This window comes from Theobroma cacao, chromosome 4, assembly GCF_000208745.1.
Source record: "Theobroma cacao cultivar B97-61/B2 chromosome 4, Criollo_cocoa_genome_V2, whole genome shotgun sequence".
In the NCBI taxonomy this organism is placed as follows: Eukaryota; Viridiplantae; Streptophyta; class Magnoliopsida; order Malvales; family Malvaceae; genus Theobroma; species Theobroma cacao.
The window spans coordinates 24,432,672-24,450,536 of record NC_030853.1 but is presented as its reverse complement, the minus strand read 5'-3'; the positions used below and the strand labels follow the sequence as shown (position 1 = coordinate 24,450,536).

Below are 17,865 nucleotides of genomic sequence, written 5' to 3'. Positions count from 1 at the left end.
CAAGATCGCAGTGGGTTCCGCTGAGCTTTCAGTACTAAGAAGCTAAACACTTCTCATTCTTGTGACCCTTTCAATATGAAAAAGAAAAATGAAAAATTCTGTCTTTATTCAAAACCCCAAATATAAATCCCCTCAGCGTCAAATATCATTGTTACCTGTAATATATTACCTAATATCTTATATTTGGATCGAAAAAAGGTTGGTAACCATTATTGTACATCAAAAACTACCTAATATTTAAACTATATATGTTAATTTATAGTCTGATGTCAAAGATAATCTTCGGTGTTCTATTGGAAAGTTATCATGGAAGACCGCCAAAGTCAACCATCTCTTGGCTGCGTTGCCCTTTGCTTAGTTACTTGTCATGTTTTGACATACGACCGAAAAGATACTGCCATAACAGATCCAAAATAATGCCTTTCCTTCTTCATGGGTACCAAACCCAGTAAATACATTACAGACCCAACATAATGCAATCATTTTTGGCTTGTTTTTTCCCCCACAATAATGCCTACAATTCTCTTCATTCTCCTTTTGCCACTCTTATCATCCCAAGTTAATGCCAAGTTTTTTGGCTTAATCTCTACTGATTACTAGGGCTTCTTTGGTTTGAGTTCTTTGAGGTGTTTCTCAAATGAAGAAAGTTCCTTTCACTTCATTCTAGTCTAAAATGAAAAAAGTTGTCTAGTAGATAAGCAAATAATTTGTTCAAATTAGCTTTGAAATATACTCAAATTTGGTAAGAACTTTGACATATTCAAAAGAATATATAGACATGGTAAAACACTGGTGGTGTTTATTTCACATATGGAAGAGCTAAAATCACCTATACACAAACAGGAATCTGAGTATTAACTAATCCTAGAAATTATCTTTTCCTCGCCGGATAACACCCAAGGCCTCTGCCTCACTCGCGGTGTCTGGAATACCTAATGCCTGCCTGATCTCAGCACTAGATGTGCGAAGGAATGGATTGCATGCCTTCTCCATCTTTAGTGTAGTTGGAATCTGACAGTGAAACAGCACATTGATCGTCAAATTATCATGGAAAATTTAGATTAAAATGCAGCAGCATCGGGCAAAAGGAATAGAGGGGATTGAGTCAAGCCACAGCCCAGTGCTCTTTCATAAATTGTTGAATCAAGACATGTGATGTACACTACACAAACAAAATCATAAAGCAAAAATAGCTCATACCAAAGTCACAAAATGGAGATTATACTCTATCTAAACCACCTAATATAACTAGGTTAGAGTTGAACCAACATATAGTCCCACATTGCAGATGAGAAAAAACAAAACCATATGATCTAAGAACTTTAAATCATTCAAATAGACAAGCAGATCACTGCACTGATACAAACAGAGTTAGTTTAAAAAAGCCATTAAGTCTATGCATACTGAAATTTAAAATAAAAAATAAAAAAATTACAGCAAAGAATGCCCCTTAGCTCAAACAAATCAGGCTCACTTGTGACAATTTCATTATCTAATCACAGATGAATTACCAAAAATAATACTAATAATAATAACACTCACCAGCACAATTTTGACAATTAAACCTCCAAAAAGGCCCTACAAATTAGTTAACAAAACAAGAAAATCCCAGAAATTACCGTAGGCAATCCCTTGTTGCGCTGGTGGGCTACGTGGGCTGCATAAGCCTGGAGCACCTCATTCTTGGGTTCTATAGATAATGCAAATTTTGAATTACTCTGCCAAAATGGGTGCACACATGATTAATGCCTTTCAGAAATCTGAGCTGAAGAAAATTAGGTGGTTGGGTCCAAAAGATAAATATGACTAACCAAAGTATATTCATGACCGCAATATATATTTGTATCATCAGGCAGAGACATGATCCTCTGAAGGGATGAAAGCATCTGTTGGACAGAAATCAGCTGTTAAAATATGTATCAAGAACAACGAAGAAGATTTTCCAGATAATAAAGGATCATGATATATACTCCAGAAATACACAATTATTTGGCATGAAATTAACTTCATGAATCTTCAATTAGTATACTTGGAGGCAACTAATGTTCAAAATAGTAAGAACACATGCAAAAAAAAAAGAACCATCAAGGACCAAGTTACTTTTAACAACCAAACCACATCTACAATTTCAGTTAAAATATTCTCATGCACTACATTTCCAGTGGAATTATAAGGCAAACCTCCATGCAGATGATTGAACTACTACTTCACAGAAAAATAACTCTGCAGCTAATACTTCAACTCTTTTCTCCCAAAATGATGACTAAGGTCAAAGCATAATAACAAGAAAAAATACTTCAACTTTTTTCTCCCAGACATAGTAGCCTATTTACATCTGTTAATATTTTAATCTTTTAGTAACTAGTTGAACTTCTTAGCTAGATTAAAAGAGGTGAAGTAGTTGAACTTAGGGTGTCAACTAAAATATCATAAAAGGCAGAAGTCGAAATTACCTGCTCAGGGGTTCCTTCAAAAAGCTTGCCGCATGATAAGCTGAACAAAGTATCTCCAGTAAATATGGCTCCAGAACCAGGGAAATAGAAGCTAATATGGCCTGCATGCAACAAATTTCAATTTCCTAAACAAAAAGAAAGGGGAATAAAATGTTTTAAAGTACAAGGTACGAGAAAATGCAGAACCACAATCATGACTTTTCCACATTCAAGTGTTCTTTTATTGAATTTTGAAATGATCAAAAGTTTCTAAGTCATGTGATTTCACCAATGAAATTGAGTAATGAAATCTAACCTCGGGTATGACCAGGAGTTTTGATGACATGCACCTCATGACCAGCAAACATCCACTTGTCCCCATCATTTAGCGCTATATCAATTCCAGGTATCCTATCCTTGTCTATTCCTGAACCAATCACCTACATGGAAACAAGAACAGTGTAAAAACTTTCTTTTTTGGTTACACAATGTAAAACTTTGCAAAAGCTTGCATGCATCACAAAACTGAACAGATTTATGAACAAGAATGTTTCTATACACATATATATAATCTTTCAAACATAACCCCAAATACCTTGATACAAAAACAAAAATGTAAAGCTATGAATAACTGACAAAAATGATACACAAGGTTTTTTCAAGTCTTCAATATAAATTCTCTGAACATGATAATCCAAAGCATACTCGTTTCTGCATGGATAAACTTAATTTTTTCAACTATAATTTGCCAACCATTGCAAATTCTGTAAGTTCAAACTTTGGAGTCATGATCTTGTATGGAGCATAAACCACATTGATTATAATTTGGTATGATGACAACACTCACAGTAAAACCTACCCCGACCTTTCGATTTTTTTAACTTCCATCCAGCTCCCCCACTCCTTTCTTATTTCCTTATTTTATGTAATCCAAATTCTCAGCCTCATATTGCCAACGGTTAAAAAAAGATCAAGTAGGATACTGAGCTGTTCCAAGATCCATTTCCTGCATCAAATTGAAGTAAGCTTCAACATGTAGGAATATGTTACAGCCATTTAATTTTTCCCTTGGCAACTATTGTTTGAACATTTCTTTTCAAGAATGTTACACCTTGAGGAAAAGAAGGCATTTGAATTACAGAGATTCTTTTTTTTTTTTTATACAGCCAATAAGTTACAGAGCCTCAAATGTGGTCTAAAGAACTCAATCTTGCAGAATTACCCAGATGCATTGCAATCCTATTACCAAACCTTGGATACCATTGAACCATAAAAAGAACACTTTCAAAGCACAATTTAAGCAAACCAGGCAGAACATTAATCAGCATATTTCAATTCTTCAAACTTAACAAAATGAATGGTATACCCTTATAATGTTCTCACAAATTTCCTGCAGATGCAAATTTTGCACATGGTCATAAGCAAGAAGTTAAAAAGTAAGAAAAGCATGCTTATAAGCTCCAGTCCACAAATTTTCTCATCTTTAGAAAGATGAGTTCTATACACCCTTTACAATTGGTAATCACACCAGTGAAACGGCTGCTGTGACTTCTCACCCTGATGCCAGTCCCTACTTTACTAGGAAATAATCTCACACAACACGCTGCTTTTCTTGAAAGCAAAATCTACAACCTCAGTTTTTAAAATCATTAATTCTTATTAGAAAAATTTTTTGCCTGATCCTCCTGTCTTTTCATGTGATGAGTCCATCACAAGGTCAAAAACCTACAACAGTCATCACAAAATCGTTTCCAGGAAAAAAAAAATCAATCCATGAAAATGTAGAAATTTTATTTAACAAGGGAAAAAGAAGAGCTAGCATTCCTCAACTCCACCTCAACATGCATTACAAACTAACAATCAAACAAAGAATATCCCAGCGTATGATTAATTCCCACCACTAAAGGCAAGATGCAGAGGCTTTATTAGACTAGAGATAGTTACTCAATTTATAAGTCAATCATTTGAGAGGCAATTAACAGTCTCATATGTCAAAAGGTGACAGAAAAGTTGCCAGGAGATGACATATTCATACCTTAGCGCCAAACCTTGCTTTTAACTCCGCATTCCCACCAGTGTGATCATGATGGTGGTGGGTATTCAATATATAATTCAAATTCCGGTTTTTCCTACTTAAAGCATCAACAATAGGCACAGCTTCTGAGGGATCAACAACTCCAACTGTGCCTGTGTCCACATCATGTAAAAGATATGCATAGTTGTCACTGAGACATGGTACCTGAAAATGAAAACAGTTAATGAAAGATTCATATCTATATGGGTAATGTGCATGAAATTTTCAGTTATTATAACCTTCAAAAATAATAAATCGAAAAACTTTTCTTTTTCTGCAAGTTATAAGCTTGTATAAAGCTATTCTAGGAGAATCTAGGAAAGCGAGCATGCAATTCAATATTATTCTTTCAGCTCAAACATTAAAAGTAATACATTTCAGGGTCTTTGTTCCTCAAAGAACGCAAGTATAATTCCTTGCAGCTCTTTTTTGGAAATTATAGCTCTTAGTTGTTAAAGTTATCAGGCAACTTCTGCACAGGCCTATCGACACCACTCAAATGGGGGAAGATGAAAGCATGATGCTTCCACATTTACTGCATTGACTTGAAAATTTCCGGTACAATTTCAAGACTTGGCTTCCTGCAACAAGAAGACGGTGCACATAGTATCTGCTGCAACACCAGCTAGTTAAAACGTGACAGCTGAGTCAAACACCACAGAAATTCTCTGCACAAAAATTCTAGGCTGCATAACTCAGTCTGTTTCTTCGCACCACAACTACGTAATAAGTGATTCAAAAGTGGCAGGAGATGCTAAACAAGATCTTGAATGCCTTATTTTGTGAATTCTGGGCAAAACATGTGACAATAGCTATAACTAGACCATATATTTGACATCAACTAGGGCCGCATACCATACCTCCTCTATATTTAAAAATCCCCTCACATAAAAGTGGAATAAGGCCCTGGCTATACGTTTCATGACTTCAACATTTAGAATTTTCTTGTCCATGGTCTTCACAATTTTTTATTGAATTTATGCACAATATTCTGTTTGTGTGATGTATTGGGTACTGCCAATGACCACAACTAACTTAAACTCATCCTTAGATTGGAAAACATTCCTTCTGTACATCATAGATTATATCATTTTGTTTAATAATTCAGCTACATAATAGTAGATTGGAAAGCGTCCTTCTATCCTTCAAATGTCTAATAAAAGAAAATAGCAATCATACATACACAATAACTCATTGTACTATTACCAAATTTACTCTAGACCCTTAAGCTTTTAACTTGGGGGATAAAATTCTTGACCTATTTTTAAGTTTGAATCTCATTATCTCACAGGTTTGCTTGATTGATTAAACAAAAATAGTCATTGAATGAAATTTTTGAGGAAGTTAAGAGATTAACTACCTTGAATTTCATCTTTGCAAATTGTCTTTTCACTATTCCAACTAAAATTGTCTTTAACAATTTAAAAACAATTAATAAGAGAACAGATACATAAAATTTGATGTTTTGCATATTGTCTTTTCAACATTTGAACTCTAATATCTATTTAATTATTTGAAATAAGTTTATGAGTGACTAAATACCTTAAATATGATGTATCGCTATTCAAATTAATATCTGCTTATTATTTTACAAAATTTGCAAGGATGAAGACACTGAACCTAATAAATAGTACAAGGATCAATTTTCAAAGTAAAAGTTTAACGAGTTAAAAGAGGTTTCTTAATAGTTCTAGGGGCTCTAGTGTGTTATCACCCCCTTCCCCGTTTCCCAAAAAAAATGTGAACAAGGGCACCTTCAACCATAAAAGCCAAGTTTCATTGCATTTTTATTAACAATAGCAGAACATCCAACATTAAAACGAACCATAGGATGGCACCACCAAGGTAAAAATGATATCAAACAAAAATTATGAGTTAACAAAAGAAAGCCAATAAAGAGTGATTAAAAAAATGATTAAAACCACACATTCAAAACAGAGAAAGACAAAGAAATCAGCTCACCAATTCAATCTGTAATGAGGAAGACATGTTGGAAACACTGCAAAACTCTGCAACCCTAAGAGATCGACTAGCTCCACGCAAGGTTTTGAAGGGTGTCGATAATAAGCGCATAAAGCCATACACGAGACCCTTTCTAATGCAGAGTTGCCTCATTCCTGGCCACACACAAAGCCCACTCCTCACCTAAAACATTGGAAAAGCATGTCTTCAAACTTAAATACCATAAATCAACATATACTCAGAAAATAAGTCCCGGACTAACAATTAACAGATTTTAAGAAGCTCTATAGCAAATAAAAATACAAAATTACATATAAAGATTTGGAATTATATTGAGATTGTAAACCGTAAATGTTCTCTTAATGAATACATAGCAATCTTCTACAGGAAACAATCTCAGAGCATTGATATCTACATGCAATATGATCAAAAGCATAGACTGAGCCACAAGTTCATGTCATCAAGACTTTGTTTTATGATACGCAGGGAATGATTCATTACATGCAATTCTGAAAATGAAACTCTCAACAACCAACCGATAATCCCACACCAAAAAACATCTCATCTGCACCGAGTAGGAAAGGAAAAATTCATATCAACATGTGGTGACAAAATATTTTGCAATCTTTCTCAATAAAAGTTTCAATTGTTCTTTCAAGGCAAAACTACACAAAAGTATATGACTCAATTTCAGAGAAAAAGGAAGAGTACGAAAAGATAGTTATAAAGCAAATGATGTATCACTAAAGCCAAAGCCCAGACTTCCCGTTAAGCAAAAACTAAACAAACTCTACGCCAGGGGAAGAGGGAGTAAAAATTAATAAGTAAATAACAAAACAAAAAGAACCATTCCCTCAATTAACCACAGCAAGAATTGTCATTTTCCTCAAATGGGTACAAGAAAAAAAATAAAATCAGATCTTTACCATTATATTTCCATTTCTCCAAAGAAAACATACAAATTCACAGAAGCAAAAGCAAACTTGGCAAGGCAAAAAAAAAACAGACGAGAAAATACATAAAAAGAGATGGAAAAAAAAGAAATGAGCAAACCCTGGAACAAGGAAAGGAGGCCATTGCAGATGAAGCCTTAGAGAGCATTTGCATAACACTTTCTCTCTCTAAAATGGGCTCTCCTTTTTTAGAGAAAGCTTTCTCTTTTTGGAGAGAGAAAGAGTGTGCATTTGTGGGCTGTCACTCAATAATGTGTGTTTTTCCTTTTAGTGTTTGTGTGGGGGAGAGAAAATAAAAAAGAAAATCACATATTAATTTTAAAAGAAAGAATTAAAAAAAGAAAGAAAATTGAAATAAAACATTTTTATTTTTTAGGGAACAGGGGAAAAAATGATAAATTAATTTTACAAATTTTCAAAAAAAAAGAAGAAGGAAAATATTTTATTTTATTTCTCATTTTATATTTTCCCTCCTTTATTTCTCAACGCCTCGACACACAGATAGAGAGTGCTAGGAGTAGGAGACGCGTTTATTTATTTCAAATTAATTTGGACCATTTTAGCTGTGATGGTAAAGTTACTGGTGGGTGAGGATTTGTAGGCGCTAGAGCCGTTGTTGGAATCACACGTGGAAGTGAGGTTGGGCCATGTTGGTGTCATGATTGCTGTTACTCTTTTGTGGGACATTGTTAGCTTCACCCACCACTAATTGAAATGGTCTCCCCATCTTATTTATTTATTATACCTTTTTTCATCTTTTATTGCCCTTTCAGTGTTTTTTCGAGTGCTAAAAATTTTAAATGAGAATTTAGTACCTAGCATTTTCATGAAATCTCAGTGTCACCCTTAACATTTCAATTGGTTCATTTCAATCCTCATGCATATGTGAAATGAACGAAAAAACAATATCACTCTATGACATAAAAAAATCCCAAAAATAAGTAATTTGGGAGAATATATATTTGCCTGCTTAAAAAAAAATTATTGTAAAAAAAATCAATTAGTAATATGAAAGTAAAAAATAATAAATCAACCAATAAAGTTGAAAAGTTCGAACTAAAATCCATTTTCTAGTTAAATTAAGCGAATTGACACTTTCATTCTCTTAATTGATGTTCCAATCATTCTTAATTAAGTCCTTGCTTTAATAGAAACTGTTAAGCAATGTGTTAAATATGTCACCTGTTACAACAATTTTCCATGTCATCCCTAGTTATTTACTTAAACAAATAAAAACATTTCACTCGCTAATTAAAATACATGATCTCTTTTTTTATGAAAAAAAGTTAAAAGTAAAAAGGTGAGATAAGATTGAGATGTAACAACAATAACATAAATGAGATGAAATAAATTATGGATGATATTTATAATATAAGTGCATTAGGATTGACAACGGAACAGGGCAGTTTAATAGTGCAAAAGCCAGAGTAACAGACTGCTTACAAATCAGTATTTATTAGTTGAATGCTGATGCAAAGCATAAGACTGCATCATTCATTCCAGCTCCAGATTTTTTCAGCTTTGGGATTTCATATTAGTGCAACAATAATGTTACAACAACAATTATACAACAACCGGGACCGGACATGCTTCAGACAGAGAAACCAATGCTGCTTCTCTCAAGGTGGCAGCATTGCTTTACTTTTCTTTCTTTTTTTTTCTTTTTTTTCCATTCAAGTGAATCATAAAATTTGTGAAATAGCAGCAGACACCTCATAGTTCATCCTGCAGGGGACACAAAGAAGAATGGAGTTAGGAGTCTGGTTGGAACGCTTTTTAGTTAGGGTCGAATACTCTTTTTGGTGCTAGTTCATGCACAAGAAGAAATCATTGAACAAAAGGCAGAACTATGGTTTCATCCAAAGAGCCAAGAGGGGCCAAAGTTCTACAAGCTATTGGAGTTTCAAGACTAGTCAGTATTAAGAAAATGTTTCAAAAGAAACAAAGTAAAAGAGGATCAATAATTCATCCTGGCCAAACTTAGATCTCAAAATAATATTAGAAACCAGATGTGGTATTATCTTCCATCTTTTCCCCTTGTGCCTAATAATAATGTGGTCCCATTCTTGAGAAAAGTCTGACGCCATTACAAATGGAAATCAGATTTCGTATTAGCATAGTTCGAAAAACTTAATAAAAGAAATGAAAAATCTATGATCGCCAAAAACTTAGATGTAACATATTTCTTAATAGTTCCTATAATTTGGAAACAAATAGATCAACTAAGCAACTACAAATCATACAAGGAGAAGTACTTTCTTAAGATGAGTTTAGAGGAATAATCTATGCTAGGGAAAGGGAAGGACTTTCCTTAACCCTAATGGTGGTTTACTCACGGCATTGAATGAATTAGACAGCAACTTTTACCACAACTGTATTAATTGATTTATTTGAAGAAAAGCTCAACAAAAAGGAAAAAAATGGTCACATAAAAGAAATTTATTGAAAGGGTACAAAAAGGTAAATGCACTTACATGGTAATCATCCAAATAATCACGGGGATCGTGCTGCCAAGAAAAAAAAAAACCCCACGTTAAACTTAAACTCATGCTTTATAACAATCTCACACTCTTCAAACTAACTCGTGATTGCATCTGTTGTCCCTATCTTTCTAAGCAACCTACAAATGCTTCTTCCAATTCAATGGGACATATACACGCAATTAGAACCCATTAAATCTCACTAACAATCACAATCTGTCAAGAAATTTTTGCAACTTACAATAAGCGCCACAGGCAACTTAGACTTGGCTTATTATGATTAAAACTCTACACTTCCCACAAACATCTTGCACAATGATCATGCATGGGGCCATTGCCATTATGTTGATTAAATAAATTCCCAAAGATTAAAAAAGAACACAGTTTTAGAGAAAAATAAACAAAGATGAAAAGTAAAATACCCTTCTTCGGTGCCTCCTGTCTCCATATCGATGGTCCCTCTCTCTTCTCCTCTTTTCACCCCCCTCCCTTGCTCTTTGAGCTTCCTGCACAAATAGCCATTCAAAGACTTCAATAAATATTCAGAAAGAGTACAGCTGATTCCATATTCAAAGCCTCAAGAGAAATCAAATTATCAGGCTAACAACCTCCTCTTCCCGAGCTTTTCTTTCTTTCTCTGCTTCTTCAAAGGCCTCCTTTTCAGCCTGAAATTTTACATGCAAATTAATTATCTATGGCACTTAAATTAACAAATGTATAAAGTCTGAAAGGTAACAGCTCACCTCCCTATTCTTGGCCCAGATATCTTCTACAACTTGTCTTGCATATTGCGGGTCATCACAAATCAATATGTTGTCAAAAACGGAACCAGCCTTTACCTGAAATATGAAATTCATTCCATTAAAGCATATGTCAATAGCACTGGTATCATAGTCTTCTTAGGTACATTTGGATACAGGGACAATGCTGACTAAACAAATTAACTCCTGAGAAAAGTAATCCCCATAAGCATATGTCAATAACACTGGTTAAAGCAAGGTAAAGATCGCAGTCTGATAATTACAAAGAGCATGACCATACATTGGGTGGAATGAAGGGAAAAAAATCCATGTATCCTACCCTATTTAGTTTAGAACAAGAAGTTAATGTGTTGAGTGCTAAAATAGATATATTGTTGACCTCGTTAATATGCCATGTAACAAACTCTATTTACAAAAGAAATATGATTGCAGGCGATCACTTTTGGAACTATAGGATTATTTCTTTTGTTCCTGAAAGGAAAAGTCCTATCTTCAACCTCTAGAAGAATATGAAGAAATGCATGATGCTTACCTGCCAGACTTCAATACCCACATATTTTATTGGTTTCAGCACATAAAGGTCCGGATCATCCTCAAACTCTAGAGAAGGACAGAAAAAGGAAGCAACAATGAATACGGAAATTTGACATTGTATATTTACATGGGATTGAAGACAGGCAAAGATAAGAAATGCATGAGTAAATCAAACTGAATTGAAAAGCATAACAGAAATGTCTACAATGAAACTTGGAGGCCTTTTTTCCCTCATTCTCTCTCTCTTTAGAAAAGAATTCAAAAATTACTTTTTTCAATCTTTAACAGGTCAATGTTTAAATTTGCAAACTGTAGTTTGGAGTTCGGACTATGGCTCAGTGACTACTTCAAGACTATGTTCAAGCATTTCTGACAAGTTAAGTCAGCTACTCATGCTACAGTTTCAATTGTGTAATTTTACCATCAAGCCACTGACATCTACTGGAAAAGACATACCAGGGTTATCAATCCATGGAGTTTTCCATTTTCCCTTATAGTTGGGGTTCTTGATTTTCTGCAGGAGAGACAATGTGCAAAAGTTAGAACTGCAGCAGAGATTTTGCTTTCTATTTACTATTGGTAGCTTGAAAGCACCTTGCGCTTCCAGGGTCCTTTGTATGCTGGATTTGGGATCTTAGGTGGCTTCCAAATACCATCCAGTTCTTCGTCCCAGTCATCAGGCTATAAGAACAAAGTCAAAGCATGTAAAGAATGGATACTTCTTCTCATTGAAAGCATAACAACTACCAGAATTAGAGCTTAATTATGCAAGGGAAAAAAGGGTGGACACATGATTGATAGAGAGGCATAATGTTTAAACAAAAGAAAGAATATGAAAAGGGTCCAAATTATATCTGTCTTCAAACTGTTTGGGATTTGAAAATAAGACTTTTGGGCATTAGATAATTGGTGCAAACCTCTTTTGCCTTTCTATCTGGAATCTCAGCAGGAATTGAATCATATCCCTACAAATAACCACATAGTAGAAGTGTTTAGGTCATAGTAAATCACATGATTGTTTCAGACATCAAATTCTGAAGAGACACGCAGAACATGCTACCTCTGGTTTGACATCATTAGGATCGTCAATGTATTCTCTATCATCCCAGTCTGCAGGCTGTAACAAGAATGAAAGTGAGTGTAAATTATTTGGGGGCAAGGCAGGTAATTAGACTACAACATACCAGCAAATTACAAAAACAATGAGAGACTCTGATCTTTCCAGATAGTAACACATACAAATAAATGCTTCTTCAAGGTCTTCTGAATATATAACTTCTTAAGATTAGATTTAAAAAATACAGGTAGAGTATTGATGCATCGTATCAGATATCATAATTCCTGGGTGTCCATGAACACCTATTTTGATTCTTTGGGTCCTACCCTTTTGGCTTTAACATCCTTGATTTTCCGTGGAGGAAGGATTTCCCAATCAGTATACATGCTTCCGGATTCTCTCTCTCTATTATCAACGAGGATGCTATATGAGGCATCAGGCCTTAGAATAAATGTGTAAAAGTGAGTTAGCTTGTCTGTTTCACATTGTAAATCCTTTTTAATAGGATAATTCTGCCCGTGGTAAGATAGTATAAGATGGAGCTTTTTGGTCTGTGAGCCACAAATATCTGGTCCAAACATCACACTGCACCACAGGAAAAGACCAATCAGCTAGTGTTTAAAGTAATATGAAACAAGTCTTAAATTGGTTTTAGCTATCTATAACAACATACTTCTCAATAACAAATGCAAACGTGTCCAACAAGACAGGTAAACGATGCAATCTAAAACCACAAAATGATCTGCAATACCAAAAATATACAGATAAAAGCAACACACATGGCTTTGATATAAAATAACAGGTCTTTTATATATCATTTTTCCTTAGTAAGTCAACTTCTATGTTGCTTTATATCCTCCACCCATCTTTGAAATACTTTGAAAAACCAAATTGCAGGTGAGCAGTCTGCATTTTATGTTGTCGATAACTAACTATCTCAGTCATTTCATCCAACCTTCACACCCTTACGGCTTTACCTACTCTTCCAATCTATTAGTTCTCACAAAAATGACCACTATCATACCTGAACATCATGCATTTTAAAACATTCATCTAGACATGGTCACCCTATGTATATATAGCTCAAATACTTATTTCTCACCCTTTCCTATCACAAGAAGAGTGTAGTGCAATAAATTCTATATGTAACATTGATTCAGCAAGTCTGAGTGGATCAAGGTATCATTATCCCCCTTAGCCGAAAAAGCTGATTTCTCATCTTTTTGCCATCTTTTGCTCTCCTCACTCACCATGCCTCTGGGCCAATAGGAGATAGGGGGGAGGAAGAGAAAATGGGAAAGAGTTCCTTCCAAAGTAACACTCCCCCCATCCCAAGTTAGATGTCGATCTTTCCTTTTTCTGATGTCCTGAAACTATGTCCTCTTTCATTTTTTTAAACATCTACAACTCTTACTTTTTTTTTTTTTAACATTCCATATTAATTTTTAAAAAAAAATTCAACTTTTTGGCAATAAAAAGTATAGAACAACAATACCATAGAAAAAAGGCAGTGAAAAATGTTAGAAATTCTCAATCCAAATGGCAGTTTGATAGATTCAATGGCAAGGACTATAATTTTAGTCAACTTTAAGGTCAGTTCTCTTTTGTCTCAAGTCATAATAATTTCAAAATTGAAGAAGTCTGACAGTTGAGCATTTCCATTATGAAAAATTTTAAAATGTTACTACAAAAACCTAAAGTCGAAGCGTTTTTCTTAATTTCCTCGTAAAAAGTTAACATTCAATTTAAGACAAGGGACTACATTTGTATGTCACAAGTTTGACCAGAGTAATAATTCACATTCAATCTGTCAGAGAACACAGAAAGAGTCATTTTCTTTTCTTCCTTTCGTAAAGATTTGAAGCACCAACTCTGGCCCATCAGCCTCTGTAAGTGTTATACCCGTGTGACTATGAAAGGTCTATTCAAGCCCAACTAAATAAATAAACTAATAGTCATAACCCTAAAATTATCACATCACCGAATTGATCAGAAACAAGGAACTTTTGAGGTCAAACTGGCAGGAAGGAAACCAATAAATATCCAGTCAACTTTCAAAAGTTAAGACTGTATAAAAGCAAAAGACCAAAAAACAAATTAATTAGGCCAACAAAGGTTTCGTTACCAACACCCTCTCAAATTTTGCATGTAGATTATCTAAGATGTGAAGTATAAAATTTGTCACTGGCAAAAAAATTATATGATTAAACAACTTGCCAGACCTGTAAGGCGTGTCACCACCAAATTTCTTCTGGTTTACATAACCAGAGAGAAGCTTAATGTAACCACCACCACATTCAATGTCTTGTTCCAACTTAATAGAATACTGAACCACTAGAGTTCTGTTCTTGTTGCTGAACTCTGGTATCTTAGCAGAGATAGCATAATGTTTGGCATCATTATATGTCTGAATACCTGCAAAATTTCCAAGAAAATAAACAAGAGCAACAGTCAGCAGTACTTTGCCACATATAATAGATACAAAAAAAGACTCCAATTGGTTTAGCCTTTCAAATTAGCAAAAAGGACTGAAAAAGTTTTTGCCTGTGTAGTAAGGGATATTTGCAGCCAATTTTAATATAGGCCCAGTTGCTCCCATTCAGTAACTGGGTTCCATTTACTGGTTTTTCAACATTCTTATTTTACACCCAATTAGTCAAACATAAATCTGTCTGAACAAGTGACAATTGCTGGCTATGTCTAATGAAAAAGCATACAATTTGAAAAAAAAAATTTCCAATAGAACACAGTCAATTTATGAAATCATTTAATTGCTTTAATCTCTTACAAATAAACAGCTCTGTTCAACTTTAAGCGTTCAAAGTTGGCACGCCTAGCAGCTGTAAATTCACCCATCAGCCAACAGACTTACATAACCAGATGTAATCATCATGAAAGGTCATCCAAGTTCACAAATTTTTCACAACTTCTATTATTCATGATTTCTGCTAGTCTAGAGATCAAGTTTTTGTATAGCCAACAGTTTACGATTAGGAGTAAAATTAGAGACAAGAAAATAGCTGGATGGGAACAACAACGGGAACCAAAAACTGTTGTATCATTAATAGTACAACCATCTTCATAAAATAGGTACAGTTTATATCCTATTTCATTAAAGTTAAAGACTTGCCATCAAATTTGCAAAAAATAAGTGATTCAAGACATAATTAACAGCAAGCTATCGTTTTTTTAATTGGCATGGCATCACAGTAACGCTCTGAGTTTCACTCCCAACTTAATACCCTTTTAGAAGTCAAAACCTCACTATTAAGTCTAGAACACTCCACAAAATTCTATTTAGACAGTCCGTAACACTAAAGAGAAACACAATATGCTAAAACGCAGGAGAAAGAAGCAGATGCATGATCCAGCAAAGGTGCATCTTTTATCTTAATTACTAGGCTTCATTAATCCATTAATGTTTTTTATTTCTCAGAACTTAAATCTCTAAAATGTTCAACCAAGCAAAAATACTGTAACATATGCCTACATATGTACATAATGCATGCTGAGAAAATTATACCTTTATCATCAGGATCGCCGGACCACTTGCCTGCAGTGTGCTTGAAGGTGCCGGCTTTTCCCTCACTCCTTTTCCAATCTGATAATACCCATCTGCTCTTCCACCCATCTGTCTCCAAATTCCAATATAAGAATAATAAAAGAAAAGAAAAACAAAACATTTACATTCATAAGCAATCACATTTTACCCCAAATAATTCAATAACACCGCATTGAGCATTCATTCATTGATAACTAGTTAACTACTAGTAATAATTGACCAAAACTTCCAGAACCTTCCTTTTATATCACTACCAGCTAAATCTTTCTGTTTAATTTAGCTACAATTTTTCTGTTACCAAATCCTAAAAGAAGAAAGCAGAAGTTCTTCACTAGTTTGCAAAGAAACAAATTAATCCACGAAAATTCTAGAAACTTCTTCTATCACCAAAAAAAAAAAGCTATAATAGAAGATAAAACAGACGAAAACAATTCAATGATATTTGATTTAATCTCTTCGTTATAAAAAGAAATAAAGGATTAAAAATCATAAGCATTTGTACTTCTTTTTCTTTTTTACCTTCGAAGCGTTCTTCGAAGAAGATTTCGGAGAGAGCGCAATCGAAGAGGAGAGAGTGAAGAAAAAGGAAAAAGAAAAGGAGAAGCGCTTGTTTGGCGGCCTGCCCTTCCATTTCCGGTAAAGATTAACTCATTAAAATGGCCTTTTCGAGTCTTTGATCTCAAAGAAAGAAACCAGCTAACCGTACAGTGAACTCACTTCACAGCTACCCTTTTGCTCTGTCTTTGAACCCCCTTTTTTTGTTTTTTTTTTCTCTATAAAGACAGGCATTGCTCTGTTCGATCCGGCAGACTCGTAATTTCATTGAAGCCCTTACAAGACCTATATTTACGGAAATATCCCATAATGTATCACCCTTCGCTTGCATATATCTCTCCCTCTGTTTTCTCTTTTTTTAGGTACTTATTAATGTCTATTACAAACTACCCAATTAAATTTACTAATATTTCTTTCAAAAACAGGAAAAAAAATAATTAGGACTTATGACTTTCAATTAAAATGAATCCAAATAATAAGTAAATTACTTTTTAAATTAAGATAAAAAATTACTTCTGGTCGTGGAAGTGCTGATGCTATCACTGCCTTCGATAGTGGAAAAAATTTAGAGAGAAGGATATAAGTAGATAAGTAGAGAGAAAGAAAAAAATTAAAGAAAATGAAAGTAAGACTTATCTTATATAGGATTTTAATTTGTGATATTGATTAAGGATATTTTTGTTTAATTATTTTTTTTTTTTAGTTATTTCAGCTCAAGTAAAATATTCATTTTGAGAGAAAAATCCTTAATAACCATTTTGACTATTTTTGGAATGATCATTCTGTAAAACAAATAATATCATAAAAAATAAAGAAAGAATATGAAATAGTTATTTTCTTTTTCTCGATTAAACATGTTTTATTAATTTTAAAATGCATGATACTTAGTTTAGTTCAAAATTGTAACAATCTCACCCAACAAAATGTGCAAATTTAATTTTTCTTATTCTATTTTCCAAATATTAATTTATTTGGGAAAAGAATGCGAAGCTATATGAAATTGTTGACTAAGTAGTTTGTCTGTTAAACCTTTTATATTTACAAAAGCAAATTACAAAGAAGAATTACGATCTCCGTAAACTTGTGTAAACCCTGATAAGCAATGAAGCAAAATTCATGAAATAAAAGTATCACTTTTGAAATAATTGCATTGTTATACACAAAGTGGAACTCTTATTCATTAAGTAATTAATTAGTTCTTAATTATATTATGGAAAAGTAGACTTTTGAAATAGATGTCACGTGGGAAAGCACTTAGTTAGTGGCGGTGAGGAAAAGCCAGAAGAAATTGTTAAAAAGAATAATGGCCTAGGAAGGGTCAAATCAACATTATTTCTGAAAGAAAGAATTAAAAGTTTTCATAAGAATTTGCATAATCATGATGTTATGTGGTGTGAACATTAATTGCTTCCACAGACCGAAGGACGCACAGGACATGGATGCTGAGAATAGGATAAAATGCAGCAACTAGCCTGCATATTCGATTCCTGACCAT

General features: G+C 33.9%; 2 protein-coding genes across 2 annotated transcripts; both read right to left on the bottom strand.

Annotated features, from left to right (window-relative positions):
• On the bottom strand, positions 675 to 7,682 carry LOC18602443 (probable hydroxyacylglutathione hydrolase 2, chloroplastic). The gene is made up of 8 exons (XM_007033826.2): positions 7,522 to 7,682; positions 6,469 to 6,651; positions 4,468 to 4,671; positions 2,749 to 2,872; positions 2,454 to 2,554; positions 1,812 to 1,886; positions 1,620 to 1,718; positions 675 to 1,011 (listed from the first exon to the last, which is right to left on the bottom strand). The coding sequence occupies exons 1-8, from the start codon at positions 7,573 to 7,575 to the stop codon at positions 865 to 867; spliced, it is 987 nt and encodes a 328-aa protein (XP_007033888.1). The 5' UTR covers positions 7,576 to 7,682; the 3' UTR covers positions 675 to 864.
• On the bottom strand, positions 8,759 to 16,590 carry LOC18602442 (calreticulin-3). Its single transcript, XM_018119421.1, has 14 exons — positions 16,335 to 16,590; positions 15,777 to 15,884; positions 14,476 to 14,668; positions 12,580 to 12,838; positions 12,257 to 12,313; positions 12,114 to 12,161; positions 11,791 to 11,877; positions 11,653 to 11,710; positions 11,195 to 11,262; positions 10,645 to 10,740; positions 10,510 to 10,566; positions 10,324 to 10,407; positions 9,896 to 9,928; positions 8,759 to 9,146 (listed from the first exon to the last, which is right to left on the bottom strand). The coding sequence occupies exons 1-14, from the start codon at positions 16,444 to 16,446 to the stop codon at positions 9,135 to 9,137; spliced, it is 1,272 nt and encodes a 423-aa protein (XP_017974910.1). The 5' UTR covers positions 16,447 to 16,590; the 3' UTR covers positions 8,759 to 9,134.

Bases quoted from the DNA above. Each gene is read 5' to 3' on its own strand.
- LOC18602443 (XM_007033826.2), bottom strand. From the start codon at position 7,575: ATGCAAATGCTCTCTAAGGCTTCATCTGCAATGGCCTCCTTTCCTTGT. The intron at 6,652-7,521 runs GTTTGCTCATTT...CCAATGTTTTAG, and splicing joins CCTCCTTTCCTTGTTCCAGG to GTGAGGAGTGGGCTTTGTGT. The intron at 2,555-2,748 runs GTTAGATTTCAT...TGTTGCATGCAG, and splicing joins AACTCCTGGTCATACCCGAG to GCCATATTAGCTTCTATTTC.
- LOC18602442 (XM_018119421.1), bottom strand. From the start codon at position 16,446: ATGGAAGGGCAGGCCGCCAAACAAGCGCTTCTCCTTTTCTTTTTCCTT. The intron at 11,878-12,113 runs GTTTGCACCAAT...TTGTTCTTATAG, and splicing joins CAGATAGAAAGGCAAAAGAG to CCTGATGACTGGGACGAAGA. The intron at 11,263-11,652 runs GTATGTCTTTTC...GTCCTTCTCTAG, and splicing joins TCCATGGATTGATAACCCTG to AGTTTGAGGATGATCCGGAC.